This window comes from Schistocerca americana, chromosome 1 (genome assembly GCF_021461395.2).
Source record: "Schistocerca americana isolate TAMUIC-IGC-003095 chromosome 1, iqSchAmer2.1, whole genome shotgun sequence".
Classification (NCBI taxonomy): Eukaryota; Metazoa; Arthropoda; class Insecta; order Orthoptera; family Acrididae; genus Schistocerca; species Schistocerca americana.
The window spans coordinates 862,675,296-862,695,266 of record NC_060119.1 but is presented as its reverse complement, the minus strand read 5'-3'; the positions used below and the strand labels follow the sequence as shown (position 1 = coordinate 862,695,266).

At 38.8% G+C, this 19,971-nt stretch overlaps 1 protein-coding gene across 1 annotated transcript; it reads right to left on the bottom strand.

Annotated features, from left to right (window-relative positions):
* Positions 1-12,345: 12,345 nt before the first annotated feature.
* Positions 12,346-13,531, bottom strand: LOC124594783. The gene is made up of 3 exons (XM_047133194.1): positions 13,363-13,531; positions 13,124-13,308; positions 12,346-12,963 (listed from the first exon to the last, which is right to left on the bottom strand). Exons 1-3 carry the CDS (start codon positions 13,529-13,531, stop codon positions 12,346-12,348), a joined length of 972 nt encoding a protein of 323 aa, XP_046989150.1.
* Positions 13,532-19,971: the final 6,440 nt, after the last annotated feature.

The window sequence follows — 19,971 nt, the reverse complement described above, 5'->3', positions numbered from 1 at the left end:
GAGCACGTTGGGTGGCACGGGATACATGCGGACGTGCATTGTCCTGTTGGAACAGCAAGTTCCCTTGCCGGTCTAGGAATGGTAGAACGATGGGTTCGATGACGGTTTGGATGTACCGTGCACTATTCAGTGTCCCCTCGACGATCACCAGTGGTGTACGGCCAGTGTAGGAGATCGCTCCCCACACCATGATGCCGGGTGTTGGCCCTGTGTGCCTCGGTCGTATGCAGTCCTGATTGTGGCGCTCACCTGCACGGCGCCAAACACGCATACGACCATCATTGGCACCAAGGCAGAAGCGACTCTCATCGCTGAAGACGGCACGTCTCCATTCGTCCCTCCATTCACGCCTGTCGCGACACCACTGGAGGCGGGATGCACGATGTTGGGGCGTGAGCGGAAGACGGCCTAACGGTGTGCGGGACCGTAGCCCAGCTTCATGGAGACAGTTGCGAATGGTCCTCGCCGATACCCCAGGAGCAACAGTGTCCCTAATTTGCTGGGAAGTGGCGGTGCGGTCCCCTACGGCACTGCGTAGGATCCTACGGTCTTGGCGTGCATCCGTGCATCGCTGCGGTCCGGTCCCAGGTCGACGGGCACGTGCACCTTCCCCCGACCACTGGTGACAACATCGATGTACTGTGGAGACCTCACGCCCCACGTGTTGAGCAATTCGGCGGTACGTCCACCCGGCCTCCCGCATGCCCACTATACGCCCTCGCTCAAAGTCCGTCATCTGCACATACGGTTCACGTCCACGCTGTCGCGGCATGCTACCAGTGTTAAAGACTGCGATGGAGCTCCGTATGCCACGCAAACTGGCTGACACTGACGGCGGCGGTGCACAAATGCTGCGCAGCTAGCGCCATTCGACGGCCAACACCGCGGTTCCTGGTGTGTCCGCTGTGCCGTGCGTGTGATCATTGCTTGTACAGCCCTCTTGCAGTGTCCGGAGCAAGTACGGTGGGTCTGACACACCGGTGTCAATGTGTTCTTTTTTCCATTTCCAGGAGTGTAGGAATGACTTTTGATGTTTTAGATGATCTGGAAAGATGCCTGACTCTAGGGAACAGTTGCATAAGTGAGGTCAATTATATTTTGGATACAGAGTTTTAGGATTCTGTTCGGTATATCATCAATTCCTGCTGAGTATGTTGTCTTTAGGTCTCTGACAGCCTTCAATGTCTCCTCCCTGTTTACTTGGTCCAGAAACATTGAAAATTAATTACTGTTGCACTTGTTTACCACTTGATGCTGAGCTGAACTAAAATTAGTTTTTATTAAATTTTCTGCTATCCCAGTGAAATATTTGTTGAATATGTTTGCTGTTTCTCTAGGCTGTAAAATCTTTTTATTGTTTTGTATCAAGACAATGTTCTCCTCAGTTCTCTTATTTTTGCCAGTTTCTTTTTTAATGATGTCCCACATAGCTTTCACTTTATTTGTAGAATTATTTATGTAGTAATCATTGTACATTCTTTTTGCCTGTTTAATTACCTTTTGTAAGATTTTAGTGTATGTTTTGTAGTGAGTATGCATTTCCTTAGTGGCATTATTTTCTTTGCAGGTTCCGTGGAGCTCCCTTTTGTTCTGGCAAGAAGTTCTGATTCCCTTTCCTGTTGTCTTCTCTCTTATATTTACCATTTTTTGAGGGAAGGCTGTATCAAAATGCTTTACCTTTTTTCTAGAAAAATATTGAATTTCGAATTCAGATTTTGCTTTTCATAGACATCAGACCAGTCTTCAGTATGCAATAGTGAGTTAAAGTGGTCAATGCTTTTCTGCCTGTAGATCCTTCTCTTGACCTTTAGTAAGTTATTCTTAACCGGTCTTCCTTCCTTTGTGGTGGTAAGTATTTGAGTTTTGAAGTCACTGTACCCTGTGTTAAACACTTTTATTGACCACTCCAATTTCTCTTTATCAATCAGAATTTGATCTAAACCTGTCTGACTGGTTGGTGTTATTTTCGTTGCAACTTCAACTGTGGCTGTAAGGTTATCTGTTTTAATGAGATTGCCTAGGGCGGTTTTCTGTTTACAATTACTAAGAAAATCTATGTTAACATCACCATCACACCTTGTTTTATGCAGCTTATTTAAAAAACTTTCCCATTGGAGAGCGGTACACTGTAGCTATTATCAAACCTAATTTTGGAATTTTTATCACTGTCATCTCAAAGTCTTTTTCATAACTTAGGGAGGTGACATTATCTATTTTAGTAACCTCTATATTATCTTTTACATATGTGACTACACCTCCATAGTGACCACTAGGTCTACAATAGTACTCAGCCAGAGCGAAATTATGTAGGTAGACAGATTTAATTAAGTTCTCGTCAAGCCAGTGTTCTGAAAGACACATTACGGAAATATCCTGTAGTTCATGCATTAATAAAATATTTACTTCTTCTACTTCATTGCTTAGGGATTGAACATTTTGGTGAAAGATCTTTATTACAGAATTTGTAGGAAAATCTACAGCACCACCTACCTTCAGTTTAAAATGTTTCTTGTTTGTGCAATTTGTAGCTACTGCTTTAGGCAGTAAAAAATTATTCGGATGAGGAGGCTGCCTGATGCTTCTTCTAGTTGGGCGAGATGAGTCTTCCCTAGTGATCCATTTCTCCAAGGTACTCTGATCTGCCATCTTTTTGTGCTTCTTGTCACTCTTGTTTACAAGACTGCAGATTTCTTCAGCCAAGAACTGCTTACCATAATAATTCAAATGTAGACCGTGACTGGTATGCATGTCTCTGTTTAATGTACTGACATCTGTTAGATTCACGTAAGGATATTTTTTGCACAGTTCATTTATCTCAACGTTCACTCTTTCTATCAGTTTGTTTACACATGACCAGGGCGGTAAGTCACACCTATGGGGTTGATTTACCACAGTTACGTTTGTTTTATTTAATTTGGGCAGCACACTGTCGAGAACTGTGATGAGTATTTTACCTTTATCTCTGCCAACGTCGTTTCCTTCACAAATTACAACAGTCATTAAAGTCATGGTTTTCGCATGATTTTGCAAGAGACTTCGTAACTACTTCCATTCCTGCCCCTGGCTTTATAAAGGCTTGTACACTTAGGTTTGACTGTGTGTCTGTCACTTTTTCCGCCAGTTGACGACCGTGACTATCAGCAAAAATTACTACTTTTTTGTCTTTTTTGCGTTGGTCATGTTCTGAAACACTAGCAGATTTCACGGAACGTGACTCCTGCTGTTTTTTAATAGTTTCTGTACTCACTTGTTTTTCGGCTACACTGTTTCCAGACTTGTTTGGAGTTTTGTTTGAAGCAGTTACTTTGATATGTCTAAGTTTTGTGCTTGTGGCTGCTGTACTTTTTTCGTTTACTTCACTGGTGTCCGACATTGTTCGGAGCTTGTGTTGATAATGTTCTTCTTGATTATTACAGTCCCGATTTTCCAACTGTTTCTCTAGTTGGATTACAGTCCTTTTTAGTTCTTCTATTTCACTATTTCTTGCGGATATCACAATACGAAAGTCGTCACAATGTTTACACTTGTTGTGCACTAAACTTGCTTCCGTCTTTTCACTTGCTTTCCATCTTGTGATGATTTCATTTACGTTTTTTACTTTTAACTTACAGCAATAACATTTCCCTAGTTGGATTAAACTAGTTTTTCTGCACTGGTTGCATAGAAACTCATTTTGTTTCATGATTTTCACGGAACTCGATTTTCGCGTACCTTTTTTCACCGCCATCTTTGTGCCTTATTATTTCATGCCCATAAAAGCGCATCACCTTGCGTATATCCCACGATATATCTGATTTTCTGTGTTTCCATCCAGTTGCGTAGAAATACATGACGAAAAGCACTAATAAATATTACAGGACTTATTCTTTTGCCTTCGGTAGTGATGTAGGAAATTGTCGATGTCTCAGCAAGCCTTCGTCTGCAAAAATAGTTGATAGCCTCATGGCGTTTTCCATCATATTTATGTTGTTATTGTAGTTACCTGTAATTCTGGCTGGTAATTGTTCAGGTATTGGAGCTGTGGGTATTTTTACATTTTGCAATCTACAACTGTCAGTGATACCTGCTGCGGGACTCGTGATAATTTGTGAATAGATGCCCGCATCTCGTGGTCGTGCGGTAGCGTTCTCGCTTCCCACGCCCGGGTTCGATTCCCGGCGGGGTCAGGGGTTTTCTCTGCCTCGTGATGGCTGGGTGTTGTTTGCTGTCCTTAGGTTCGTTAGGTTTAAGTAGTTCTAAGTTCTAGGGGACTGATGACCATCGATGTTAAGTCCGATAGTGCTCAGAGCCATTTGAACCATTTTTTAGTGAATAGATACCAACAGCTTGTGATTTGTTCACTGTAGCCTGTGTATTATTTACTTGCCTATTTCGAGATCCGGTAATATTTTCTTCTAAAAGATTGCGGATCTTATCTTCCACAGCTTGTAGGTTAATGTTTACCTTGTTCACTGTTTTATTTTCATTTTTTCTGACTAGCCTTTTCTACTACATCTGTGTACAACTTACAACCTGTTACTAACTTCTCTGCAACTGTATTACCCTTATCTAACGTACCTGCTTCAGCTTGACTAATGATATCACTCAGATACTCATTAATCTTCTCTCTGTCCTACTTAGCACATGCTGAGTCAACTTCTAATGTTGCTACCCCTAAAGTAAGCTCCTCTACAGTTAGAGGTTCACCTTTGTAGTGTTTATTTAGTTTGTTAACGACAGTGGTACCATTTTTATTGTCCAAACCAACTGGTTTTGTGTTTCAATGTTTATGTTTGTGTCTGTTGTTCTACTCGATCGTGATGGTCATTAAAAGAATCTACCCTCTGTTTTACCTCTGGAATGTTACTGTTAACTTCAGAAAGTATTTCATGCTTTAGTTGTGTTTTCATATTATTAAATTTTTTGTTGATTTCAGTGCGAAAATGTTTGGCTAAGTCGTTGAATTTCTGTGAGACCGTGTTTTGCAAATTCTTGAATACATGTTTTTGTTCTTGTTTCATTGCATTTAGATCTTGTGTAACAGTGTTTTGCTGCTGTTTTACTATGTTCATAACTTGTGTCAAATTATCAGTTTTGGTATTCATGTCTTGTTTCACATCACTGAAATTCGTGCTTATGTTACATAATAACTGGGACAGCAGTGCGTCAGTTTTACTACTGTGGCTGCGCGCCCACTGTACTTACCAAGTGCATGTTTGCGTTGTGACATAGTGGTGTTTGTAGCGTGTTGTCAAGTTTCGTATTTGGATCGCTCTCAGATGTTTCATTGATGAGCGGTATGTCACTCTGGGAGATGCATGACATTGTCTTGTCAATTGTAAACATTGTGTCGTCAAGGTTATTCTGTTGTGGAGCGTCGCTCACTCCAGCGACACTCATCTCTGATCTATTTAAACCTTCTGCAGTAGGCATGCATGGCGCTTGAACTTCAATCGTTCGATTTCGCAATTCTCCGCCATCTTGGCTGATTGCATTTTCGCAATCGCTATCACGAATGGGCATATATTTTTCGGCCATGTTATATGAATGTGCAATGAAATAGAAATTACACAAAATGTTAACATTTCATACGCTAATTATTACACTTGATAAATGTAATTTACATAATGTCAAATCCTGTTTTACGTCTGTTATAATGTGCAAACTATTGTGTCACACTTCTTTATGTTTTACTGACAATGCGTATCACACTGAAAATTTCCTGTACATTTTTCGTCAATAAAGTTCAAGGAAGGGAATAATGAGGAAAAAGTTTCTATCTACACCAAAAGAGGTACTACCAAGAGTTACCATGCAAACAACTTGCGTAGTTGGCCTACCTCTGCTGCGCTGAACAAAACGGCTTACTATGGAAAATTTTATAAGACCTCGGTCCAATTGTTATTCATTTCGAAAATTTTCTCCTCAATTTTGACTTTTTGCGTTACTTGTTTCCAGTTGTGATTCATGCACACGGAAAATACAGGCAATTACCTTTTATAATTCATAACTATGTCATAGAAATTTCGTAGTATAACAGTAGTTAACAAACACTACTCACGCCTGGTGCCCTGAAGTTCTGGCACACTGGTCTACAGTCGTAATATACAAAAAATTTAAATAAATAAAATTGAATATGATTGCATTGTTGAAATGTCTGTTCTAATCTTAATTTTTCTTGGCAATCTGACTTCGCTGACCTAGTTTGAAGTTACAGGTGGCGAAGGACACTGGGAACACCAGCGCTTGTCGTAATCACGAAAATCCTCTTCACTTAGTTCAAAAAATAAAAATTACTCGATACTGTTTTTCCATATAATATTACTCGCACACACATATGAGACATAGAGCTCACATTACTTCATATCTAAAATCGCACATTTTCTTCGTCCTACATACGAGATAGTGCGTAAGAGTGAAGAAAACAAAACATAAAAAACTGTACAATAGTTTACCGTTTTTTTGTTTATTTGTCTGCGTCTTACCGCACATTCATAATTAACGTCTTTGCCTACCCTCTGGTTACTCAGTGTTTCAATTTTTGTTTTTTAATAATCTCAATTTTACGGCATCCTGGGGGCCTTTCATCACGTAATTATATACTAATGAACTTCCAAACTACCATTATCCCAGAGGAGAGCAGTAGGAGCCATCCCTCAACCTGCATCTACGAGCAGACACTGGCATCCCTTGCTGCTCTCTTGCGAAGTGGCCATGACATAACAGCTCACAACTACATTCATACAGAGCTGCTGTGTGCCATTCTATGGTGTCAACAGGAGTGCCTGGCAACCTTCTAGCACTGCTGCTGGCCACTAGGATCATGCAGGCAACATCCACAGCGTACCTGGTCAGCAAACTGCTGTGGTGTAGCTGCCCATTGCTTGTATTGCCCCGACTGTGTGGTTGCCAAGACTGTGGGGCACCCAGCCATCAGTGAGTACTAGTCTTGCATGACTTTAATCTCTTTTCCTGGATACTGGTAGTCTTCAAAAAAGAGAACTGTGTATCCACAAACAATAAATGTGCATACTGTTCACAGTGTCTCACTAGCACCTTTGGGGTTCGAAAGATCCTCACTGCTGCACTCCGCAACACATCCTGACAATTTTAGGGGTTTGTCTACAGTGTTAGCAACTATCATCTGTCTGGCTCCTCAGTGAGCTCAAATATTACAGTTTACCGTTTGCCGCTAGATGTTTTGTTGAGTAACTCTTTTGTTGGCCTTCTTTTGTCTCTTTTTTTATTTGCGGCCATGTTGGATGGTAGGGACACCCACGAGATTGAAGTTTACTTTTTTAAACCACTGGAGCCTGTGGATCTCTCCCAGTATCATGGGAGTTATAGGGGAATGTACCTGTGGTCAGTGATGTGTCCATTTTGTTATTTTTTCTGAGTACAAGTTGCAAGATACTAAGGCAATACTAGTTACATGTGATGGCTTGGCTATAAGGCACAGCAGTGCACAGAATCCCATTGGGCCATAACAATGCACAAACATTAATATAATCTGTTCCTTGTTCGTGCATTGCGAGTATAGTTTCCTCATTTTTGCTAGTATAATCACAGATTGAGTCTATAAAAATGCCAGACACATGTGTGTTGACTTTGCACGAGACTGTTAAAGTTCTGAGAGCACATTAGAAACTAAAGCCAAACAGAAGTAGTTTAACAATAAATTACAAGAGAAAGCTGAAAGCAGCTACTCTAGTGACTCCTTTTTGTCTGAATTTATTAGTGATGTAAGGGCTGTCTCTCAAATTAGGGAACAGATGAGACAAGTCTGTTCTTTCTAGTGCCATGTAATCATTTTTTTGGGACAAGTATCACGACTTCACTCAAAAGATGTCTTATGACCCTGTATGGTTTTCTATATCACAGTGCCTTACTGCCTATTGGTATACTACTGCCATTGCTAGTAGTGGTCCAACCATAAATTACAGTAACGAGGTGTCCACTGCTTTCCTGTATTTGTTTAAATATAGCTCAATTAGGGTTAGCGGGTGATGCAAAGATACACCTTATGCACTGTATAAGATCCTTAATGAAAGCAAAAAATATAGAACAGCTGGCTAACAGAATCATCCAGCATTATTGCAAACGAAACAGCATTACCTTTTTAGGTAGGAACTGACTGGGTTGTCACAAAAGCACAAAGAGTTATGGAATCAATCTCTGAAAGGATTAAGAAAGTCAACACATGAGTTATGAGCTAATGTGGAACGGAGAGGGAGCAGGACTTAGATATGTTTGTGTCGGGTATTTCCACTGACATGTTGAGAAGAATGAGCATGAAGAACTGAGGTACTTTGTCCAATGCCATAAGGGCTGTCACTGGAGGAAACTGACCCTGCTACTCAGGGGCAGAATGACTATAGTGTCTTCTCCTCTGAGATAGTTCATGGATGTGGGATATGGGCCACATCAACAAGCAGTACCACCATCCAGAATGTTATGAGCATTGACAAGCAGGGTATATGGCTCATAACTGCTGAAGCAGTGAGTAAGATAAACAGCACTGGAGTAAGCAATCGTTAAGCGCAAAAGGGGATGCCACAACCTTAAGAGGACATTCCCAGTAGAACATATGCAGAGATGTAAAGCTGCTTGTTGGTATAGTGAACATAGTGAACATAAAGTTTCCACACAGGTGCTCAGGTATTGGTCGTTAGCATGGACCTCTTAGGAAGGGAGAAATCAAAGTCCCCATGATACACGGTACATGGATGAGGTGACAAAGATGCAACCTCATCGGGGACAGTACTTTTCAGCTATATGGTTGGAACTGAAAATTCTCAGGAGAAAATGGAAGTTTTTGAATGAAATTATTCCAACTTTGGCTATTTGTGTAGGCACAGCCTTACCAAAGAAAGTATTATATTGTAGAATCATTAGAAAGCAGTGATGAATTGGATAAGTCACATTGTTTTTTACCCAGAACGCCGGCCTGAGTGGCCGAGCGGTACTAGGCACTTCAGTCTGGAACCACTCTGCTGCTACGGACGCAGGTTTGAATCCTGCCTTGGGCGTGGATGTGTGTGATGTCCTTAGGTTAGTTAGGTTTAAGTAGTTCTAAGTTCTAGGGGACTGATGACCTCAGAAGTTAAGTCCCATAGTGCTCAGAGACATTTTTTACCCAGAAGGCATTTGTTCCTGTCACAATCCATATGTTTCAGTGGTTAAACGAGACACACTATCAGCGTCCCAGAGACTCTTGAATGGGCTCGAGGTAAGTCTCCAAAGCCTTGATTCATTTCGATACGGTCTATGTGGTAGAATGTCTTGTCAATACCCAGTTCACTGAGGATATAAATGTTCATTCCTATACAGTACTGTCACACATTTCTCATGGGAACATACATGGAATTATTGGTTCCAAACCTTCACAAAATGTTTGTAGCACATTTATAGGTATTAGTTCACAAACGTAGTCCTGGAAAACATTTTCAACTTTATATTGCGTCTTAGTTTTTACATTTCAACATTGTTACAATAACCAGAGTATTTACATTTTAAAATATATTGACATTCCAGGTTTGCAAATTTCTTAGTCTGTACATGTACATTTTCATAAGGTTCTTACGTTTTTTACTTAAACACTGTACAGAAATTGTACATACAAGATAATATTACGTTTATATTGTTGCAACTACCTATTTTTGAGATAATAAATAATATATCGAACGCGATGTACTTGGATATTTATTTGATGCACAGTTACACACACAACATACTGGGAAGATTGAAAACGTATAATAACAACAGAAAGACACTGGACTGCAAAGAAAATGCACACAGCGAAAAGTTGTGAGAACCAAAGAAAATAAATCACTGAGATTCTAACATAAATATAACAAATAAATTGGTCCTTTTTTCACACATTTTGAACACTCCCACTTAAATAGGATTCAAATTTATTATTAAGTGTTTAGAAGCTTCTCACGAATATCGTGAATGCTTTGGATGTTCAGCATCTTCATCTGCATCTGAAGTGTCACCTTTGGTAATGGCTTGGTTAGTAAATCAGCCTGCTGGTCATCGGGTGGAACATACTCTAGTACAAACTTATTCTCCTTGTGCTTATTGCACACAAAGTGATAACGTACATCAATATGCTTATTTCTTTGATGAAACTCTGGGTTTTTAGTAAGTTTCACTGCACTTAAATTTTTATTTTGCTGAACAAATCCAAGTCATTGAGCAAACTTTTTACTCAAACAATTTCTCTCACTGTCTGACTCGCTGTAATATATTCAACTTCAATTGTAGAAAGTGCTACCATTCTCTGATTTGTTGATGCCCAAGTAATAGTGGATTCACCAAGCTTTAACAACATACCGGTTGTGAATCTCCTAGTTTCCCTTCACCAGCATAGTCTGCGTCACTGTAGGCATGGAGGTGATTCTCCTGCTTTGAAGGAAAATAAATCCATAGTCCATAGTGCCTTTAACATGTTTCAGGATCCTCTTCACAGCACTCCAATGCATTTTCATTGGTTTCTCTAGATGCTGACTGTCACTGTTGACTGTGAAAGTGATGTCTGGGCGTGTTCCTATTGACAAATACATCAGACTGCCCACAGCTTGCCTATATGGAACACTGGACATGTCCTTCTCCCCTTTTATGTAGGTCAGTACATATCTGATGATGATGGCCTGCAGGTACTGTTACAGGGTTAGCATCCTCCATCCTGAAGCGGCGTAAAACCTTCATGGCATAATCGTCATGATGCAGATAAATAGAGCCATCTGCTAATCGCTCTACCTGCAGGCCCAAGTACATATCCTATTTTCTGAATGTGATGTCAAATTCTCTTTGTAGTTCACTAAGTAAAGTGTTAATGGTAGAAGGATCTTAAGAAGTCCAAACTTGCATACAACTGTTGTGAAATGTTGGTTCCAGCACCTGGAAGCTTGTTTCAGGACATACAAACTTCGATCTAGTTTACACACACGGTCAGTCCCATCTTCGAAGCCTTTTGGTTGATTTATATAAATGTTCTCTGCTAAATTTCCATAAACTAAAGCAGTTTGGACATCAGATGGTTCAAGACATGTTTCTGTATGGTGCAATCAATAATACTATAAGAATTGAGTCAAGTTGCACTGTAAGTTTCCAGAAAATCTATACCTACAACTTGCTTGAAACCTCTACCCACAAGTCTAGCCTTGAAATGTGGAGCACCATCACTGTTAGATTACTAGATTTTGTACACCCAACGGTTATCAATGACTTGGTGATGTCCAGGTAGATCCACTAATGTCCAGGTTTGGTTAGCTTCCAAGGAAGTAATTTCATAATTCATAGCATCTTTCCACTTTTCTGCCTCATTACATGTAACTGCTTTGTCATATGTTTCTGGTTTACCAATATCCGAAAACGGATACATGATTCTCGTATCTTGCTGACAATCTTAATGATTTGCGATCTCTTAATTGATGTTTACTATCAGACTGAACAGCTTCATCAGCTACTGCTTCCTGTTCACTGATATCATCAGAATGTGCATCATTGTCTCTTCCTTCACGTGCTTCTGTAGAGTCCCGCACCACAGGCATAGTTTGAAGGTTGGCTTCTGCAGATGATAAACACTATCTTGAGATAAGAAAAAGTTCACTGCTCTTGGTGTTGATGTTTCACGTTTGCTGAAGTTGTCTTTAAACAGTTTCCTTGTAAAAGTAACATCTCTCTGGACTTCTACTTGTCACAGGTCTGGAAACCGCACATGATAACCTTACGTGTTTTGGTCATGGCCAACAAAATACTCCTTATTAGCCTTTGCCTCTTCTCTTTAGGAACATGGACATAAATTTCTTCACCAAAAGTTCTGAGGATTTTTAAGCTTGTTTCCTTCCATAGCCAAAGCACAATTCCCCTTTCTTTACTTGTTCCAATCCAGTTGAGTGTGAATACTGTATAATTCACAGCTTCTGCCCACATTTCAGTTGGCAGTCCACCTGCATGCATACAAGTCCTGGCTAACTCGACAACAGTTCTGTTTACCCTTTCAATGACTCCATTCTGTTGTGGACAGTATGGCACTGTTTTCTGATGCAAGATGCCATGCTGGTTAATCAAATTGGCAACCACTTCATTACAAAATCCTAATCCATTATCGGTTCTTAATGTCTTTATGCCTCTGCACAAATATTTCTCACTAAGTTTAAAGAAATTTTCCAAACATTCAGCAGTGTCCGATTTATTCGTGATATAGTACACCATTCTCCACTGACTATATTCATCTTTCAACATCAAGAAATATTTTGCACCACCCAGAGAGTCTTCTTGCATTTTACCACACAAATCTGTGTGTACAAGCTCAACTTTTTGTTTTGGTTTTGTATCACTGGATGAAAATGGCAGTTTTCACATTTTACAAATAATGCAGTCTTCACACTGAAACTTCTGATCTAGCAAATTTATGTTATCACTTGACAAAACTTGCTTAACTTGCACAATATTTTGTTGTGATATTCTCTTGTGCCACAGAAAAAGAGGTTCACACACAGCAACATTTGCACAGTACTCACTATCTGACACAACCTTAAATTTCATTTTAAACAGCTTGTCATATCTCTCTCCCACTTTAACAACACTGTTGTTGTTTAAAAATTTACACATTCTATTGTCAGATTGATGTGTCATACCTTTATTGAGGGCAACACCTAAAGAGAACAGATTGTAGATCAACTCCGAAACATACAAAACCTTGCTAATGTGCTTCTTCTTCCATTCCTTTCCAGTGTAGGCCAGAATATTAGTGTTTCCAGATCCAAGAGCAGGAATATACTTAACATCACCAATACGAACAGGTCTTGCCTCTGGAAATTCTTCATAGGTGGTGAACCAAGACTGTTGATTGCCAGTCAGATTGGACATGTGGTCAGTTGCTCCTGAATCCATATACCATGCTTCTCCAGTTGTATCTGAATCACTTGCACTAAACATTGCTTCTTCAATGAGAGCTTCTCCATTGGGTGAAGACTGGTTTGCAATTGTGGCTTTTTGCAGTCACGGATCCAGTGCCCTGGCTTATGACAATAGTGTCAAGTGATTGATTTTCCAAAATGGTTGTGTTTTTACCACCTTTTTATTGAGACCTGTTGTTTGGTGCATATGCTGCACTTTCACCCCAATCACTTACATGTATTCCATTTTCCTCAATGGCAAGTCTGGAGATCAGATTACTAAGTGTTTGTTCACTTGCCTGCACAGATTCCCATGCCCTCACAAAATATTTGTATGCCACTGGTAAAGTCACCAATATTTTTGTTACAACTATTTGCTCCGGTATTTGCTCACCAAGAATCTGCAAGCGATGTGCAAGATCTTCAATTCCAGCAATATGAGTCAGTATGTCATCTGTTGGTTTCTTTTACAAACTATACCACTGTTGCAGTAGCATGCACACGCTGCTTCCAGATTTTTGTTCGTAAATAGACACTAGCTTGTCCCACATTTCTTTCAATGTGTTGCAGTTCATGATACGCAGCATTGTTTTTTCTTCAACTGACGTGGCGATAAATCGTTGAGCTGTTGTGTCACACTTCATCTAGGCTGCAACTAACTTGTTGTATGCAGCATTATCGGATGTTTCTTCAGGGAAATTCAGCACACTTGAAACTTCCAGGCAGTCTCACTGAATTTTGATAAGACACAGTACATACAGTTCCGTACAGTGAATGGTATGACGCCATTAATAAATATAGACCTCAATCAGAAGCATATAGCTAAGGTAGAATATTCCAAATTTTTAGGTATGTTCATTGATGAGAGATTAAATTAGAAGAAACACATTGATGATCTGCTGAAACGTTTGAGTTCAGCTACTTATGCAATAAGGGTCATTGCAAATTTTGGTGATAAACATCTTAGTAAATTAGCTTACTACACATATTTTCACTCATTGCTTTCATATGGCATCATATTTTGGGGTAATTCATCACTGAGGAATAAAGTATTTATTGCACAGAAGCGTGTAATCAGAATAATAGCTGGAGTCCACCCAAGATCATCCTGCAGACATTTATTTAAGGATCTAGGGATATTCACAGTAGCTTCTCAGTATATATACTCTCTTATGAAATTTGTTATTAACAACCAAACCCAATTCAAAAGTAATAGCAGTGTGCATAACTACAATACTAGGAGAAAGAACGATCTTCACTATTCAAGATTAAATCTAACTTTGGCACAGAAAGGGGTGAATTATACTGGCACTAAAGTCTTTGGTCACTTACCAAATAGTATCAAAAGTCTGACAGATAACCAACAAGTATTTAAGAAGAAATTAAAAGAATTTCTGAATGACAACTCCTTCTACTCCATAGAGGAATTTTTAGATATAAATTAAGAAAGAAACTATTAAAAAAATAAAAAAAAAATAAAAAAATAAAAATAAAAAAGCACAAAAAAAGTAGTTATATTAACTTAAGTATGTTGTTAAATTAACCTAATTATGTCATGTATTGGAAAATTCGACGCGTTCCACATCATTACGAAATATCGTATTCATGATCCATGGAACTAGTATTAATCTAATCTAATCTAGTCCAATTTTCAACACCTCTGAGCTTGGTTAGGCGGATGATCCCACTTTCCATCTTGCGGTTAAGTTATTTTTTTCTTCACTCATGGCTGGAAAACTGACCTTATGTGGCACGATCGTATTTAAATTATTATTTCACGTCCGATACTAACTTTTTTAGAAAATATTATGTGTCTTGTGCTCCTGGGGCCATAACCTGTTTGAACTACTTATTTTTGAGATAATAAATAATATATCGAACTGATGAACTTGGATATTTATTTGATGCACAGTTACACAACATACTGGGAAGAATCGATATATACAATAACAATAGTAAGATACTGGACTGCAAAGAAAATGCACACAGCAAAAAATTGTGAGAACCAAAGAAAATAAATCACTGAGATTCTAACATAAATATAACAAATAAATTTGTCCTTGTTTCACACTTTTTCAACACATCTCTTGTGATTTATGTCACATAATATCTTTTAATTTTTACATTACCATTTTTATCACATGTTGTTCTCTGACATTACCATTTCAAATGTTCATTAGTGAGTAATCTGTTTTCATAGTCTCATCTTACTTAATCATTACACATGTTTTCATATTTCTTATCTCATTTCCCAGTTGTTGTTGTTGTTGTTGTGGTCTTCAGTCCTGAGACTGGTTTGATGCAGCTCTCCATGCTACTCTATCCTGTGCAAGCTTTTTCGTCTCCCAGTACCTACTGCAACCTACATCCTTCTGAATCTGCTTAGTGTATTCATCTCTTGGTATCCCTCTACGATTTTTACCCTCCACGCTGCCCTCCAATACTAAATTGGTGATCCCTTAAGGCCTCAGAACATGTCCTACCAACTGATCCCTTCTTCTGGTCAAGTTGTGCCACAAACTTCTCTTCTCCCCAATCCTAATCAATACTTCCTCATTAGTTATGTGATCTACCCATCTAATCTTCAGCATTCTTCTGTAGCACCACATTTCGAAAGATTCTATTCTCTTCTTGTCCAAACTATTTATTGTCCATGTTTCACTTCCATACATGGCTACACTCCATACAAATACTTTCAGAAATGACTTCCTGACACTTAGATCAATACTGGATGTTAACAAATTTCTCTTCTTCAGAAACGCTTTCCTTGCCATTGCCAGCCTACATTTCATATCCTCTCTACTTCGACCATCATCAGTTATTTTGCTCCCCAAATAGCAAAACTCCTTTACTACTTTAAGTGCCTCATTTCCTAATCTAATTCCCTCAGCATCACCCGACTTAATTAGACTACATTCCATTATCCTTGTTTTGCTTTTGTTGATGTTCATCTTATATCCTCCTTTCAAGACACTGTCCATTCCATTCAACTGCTCTTCCAAGCCCTTTTCTGTCTCTGACAGAATTACAATGTCATCGGCGAACCTCAAAGTTTTTATTTCTTCTCCATGAATTTTAATACCTACTCCGAATTTTTCTTTTGTTTCCTTTACTGCTTGCTCAATATACAGATTGAACAACATCGGGGAGAGGCTACAACCCTGTCTTACTCCCTTCCCAACCACTGCTTCCCTTTCATGTCCCTCGACTCTTATAACTGCCATCTGCTTTCTGCACAAATTGTAAATAGCCTTTCGCTCCCTGTATTTTACCCCTGCCACCTTTAGAATTTGAAAGAGAGTATTCCAGTCAACATTGTCAAAAGCTTTCTCTAAGTCTACAAATGCTAGAAACGTAGGTTTGCCTTTCCTTAATCTTTCTTCTAAGATAAGTCGTAAGGTCAGTATTGCCTTACGTGTTCCAGTGTTTCTACGGAATTAGCTGCACCTCGGACAAGTTTACTAGATGCATCTACTGGTCTACAGGAAATATTATATAAATAAAGAAGTATTCATTTTTACTGTAGTACTGCAATCCTTCATTCATCAAGAGAGAACTACTGAGTATATCATTTCATGATTATCTACTCGTGTTAATACACTTACTTCATGTTTATTATTTACTCATACATTCTGGAAGTACAATATTGTGTTATACAACTGCCATCATCAACTGTGAACAGTGTACTTCAGTGTCAGTGACATATTTCCTTTTGCTACAATATGTCACTCTTGTGTATTATGTTGTGCATGAGTATGTCTCTTTGAGACTTGTGCCAATGAACAAGTGTAAAACAATGCTGAGATAACTTGAGTTCATATGTGAATGTACTGTAGTAATGCTCACTTGGTGCTCTTCTCAGTCACATGAACTTTTAAGCCTTGGTCTGACCCCTCTTCATTTGGCAGTGTGGGACCAAAGTTAAACACTTTTATATCTGGCATACTGTAGCTTTTTCATACTGACATTCACAATATCACACTCATACATATTTTTATACATGTAATTATTCACTGCTGCTGTGTCCCATCAACTGTTTGTTATTTTGAGGTAGAGGGCTGTGTCTGGTAGCATTCATCTCATTCTAGGTGAGGAGAACCCCACGTCATAGTGATGTAACGCTACGTCATTGTGACGTAAAAAACCTAAATCGACTTCATGAGTACATATTCGATCCTTGCAGTTGTACCACAGAGGTTACACGGTAACGTGAAAGCTAAATGTAAATACATGTGTAGAAACAAAGTTACAGCAGTTGTGTCGTATGTTCAGCCCAGTTGAATTAGTTATTAAGCTGGAATCCTAACAATTTTGGATGTTATTGTGTGTTTCTTGAACGTAATGAATCTTTGAACGAAGGAACCATAAAGAAAGTAAAAAATGAAATGCTTGCAATTATTTTTTTTAAAAAATTCGATGAATCGTCCATTAATGATGTGGAAAGAAACATGAAATAATTAATTATTAATGATGAAAAATATTATTTTAAAAGCAAGAAAACATTTTATTAACTTCATAATTACACCCTGGATACGAAAAAAACACATTTACTGAAAAAAAAACAAAGAAGTTACACGAAAGCAAGGAATAAAGATATTGACAGCAGAGTCATGGAGCAGCACAAAACATAGACCTCAAGGAATTTTCTCTTCTCTTTTAACACTTACTCCAAAAGAAAAAAATCTTGAAATTATTGCTTTGTCTCTTTCCTTTCGCTGTAGAACCCAGCGGTTTTGCAGTACTTTGGCATTCTTCGGACGGTCAACCAGTACCCAGGTATTGTTTTTCTTTAGTGATTGAAGTTCTTCACTGATAGCTTGCATCCATTCTTCCTTCTCGTTTGACTGCAATATTTCTGAAAAACAGTTTGGATCTCTGTATTCAAGTGCATCAACTTTTGTTGCCATACAAAATTCACCACTTTCCATCCAGGTTGGTTTTCTTTGTTGTCTTTTATTCTTCTGTTTCTCTTCATTAGAAGATTCATCAGCTTTTGCTTTTAGAAATTCTGTTAATTCTTTATTTTCCTCAGATTCACTCGACTCTTGACTTTCTCTAGAATCGAGAGTGCCGATTTTTTCTTAAGTTTGACTTCCTCCAGAAGTGTACAGCCTAGGAGATTTACACTGGTCATCTTTAGATGAATTCTGATCATTAAATTCTTCCTGAGGGACTTCAAATTCAACATGATCACTATGTAAATCACAAACAATTTCTGGCTTAAATTTCACATCGTGACTCAATACCACTTTTCTTTTAGATGGAATCCAAACTCTAAAAAAATCCTTGTCATCAACATATCCAACAAGTCGTCCAAAAACTGCCTTATCATCAAACTTGGAACGGAATTGTTTGTTAATGTGAACAAAGCAGCCTGTGCCAAAAATTCTGAGATGATCAAGTCGTCCCACTGGTCGATTACACCGTACTTCATAAGGCATTTTATTTTCAACTGAAGATTTTCCAGTACGATTTATTAGGTAGACTGCTGTGTTACATGCTCTGCCCACAACCTTTTAGGTAATTTACTCGGATTTAACATTGACCGGGCAGCTTCAACAATGGTCCTATTTTCCGGTTCAGCCACACCATTTTGTTCAGGAATGTAAGGAGAAGGAATCAGAAGCTCAATTCCCCTGTCTGCAAGCAGTTCACTGACATTCTTATTGTTAAATTCTTTGCCACCATCACATCTAAATTGTTTGACAATATGTCCATTAGTTCGTGCTGCATTTAAAAACTGCTTAAGCACAGCACACACTTCACTTTTGTGTCTTAAAAAGAAAATTCGGCGAAATATACTAAAATCGTCTTTGAAACATATGTAATAATGCTTACCTCCAAAAGATTTCGTGTTCATTGGTCCATTGACATCCACGTGGATTAATTCACCAGTACTGTCAGCGTGTATTGTTTGTGTTTTGAATGACAGCCTATGCATCTTTCCAACAGCACAGCCATCACAAAATTCACTCTTGGCATCTTCCACATTAATGTTCATTCTTTTTAAAATATTCTTCACATGTTGTTTATTTTGACGACCAAACCTTTCATGGTATACTTGCAATGTTTCAGATGAAGTCATCAAGTTCACATGATTCATTTTTGCATTTCTAACAACACGCATGTTCAACACATAAAGTCCATTTTTCACATAATCTGTCATAACAATATTGCCATTGACTTGTTTTCGAACACAGACATTATTATAACTAAAATTAGTACTGTAGCCTCTGCAGGCTATGGCTCTCACAGAGAACAGATTAGCGCTTGTATCAGAGACGTACAAAACATTGTCCATTCTTGTTTCCCCAATGAAATTACTTGAGGAGCATCAAATTCACTATACGAAACAAAATACTGTTTGTTGAGAGTGATATGATTTGTAGCGCCACTGTCGCAATACTATTTATTTGGGTCACTGTGATTACTGGTACACACACCCATTGCGTATGAAGTAAATGCAGTGTGTTCACTTTCTCGCTTCTTCTCTTTTCTTTTATTGCTGTCACGAGTGTTCTGTGGACACTCTGCTGCCCAGTGACCTAATTGTTTGTTTATATTACACGGAAACTTCTGTTTTAATTGTGACTTCGTCATCTTTGCTTGCTGATTACTTGTTTGCAGTTTTCTTGTTTTAGAAACGACGAAAGCTGCACTTCCATTAATGTCTTGTTCACGCAGTTCAATAGTACAGAGTTTTTCAATTAATAAATTCAAGCTTTGCTTTTCTGTCGGTATCGTATCCCAGAGATCCTTAAAATTGTCGTAGTCTTTTCCCAGTGTAGACAAAATTCGACCATTTACAATTCTTTCAGATAGCGTATTTTCTTCATGTTTTGCTAATTCATCGTTCAGGTCCATGTGCACTAATATCTTCCGATTCATGTCGTTTAACACGGAAAAATGTTTCAAACAACATATTCAAACGTTGAGTACTGCTACGTTCAAATCGGGCGCGTAGTTTTTCCCAGATTTCTTTAGCATTCTTGCACGTGACGACGAGTTCTGCAACAGGGTTACTTAGCGCACTTGTTATAAAACTTGCTACCTTTGCGTCGTCCTTGTGCCATTCCACATACGC

Excerpts from the sequence above, each read along its gene's own strand:
- LOC124594783 (XM_047133194.1), bottom strand. The coding sequence starts at position 13,531 with ATGAAGTGTGACACAACAGCTCAACGATTTATCGCCACGTCAGTTGAA. Across the intron at positions 13,309-13,362 it reads GCTACTGCAACAGTGGTATA|ATCTTGCACATCGCTTGCAG; the intron begins GTTTGTAAAAGA and ends CTGGAATTGAAG. Across the intron at positions 12,964-13,123 it reads TTGAGGAAAATGGAATACAT|TCTTCACCCAATGGAGAAGC; the intron begins GTAAGTGATTGG and ends ATTGCAAACCAG.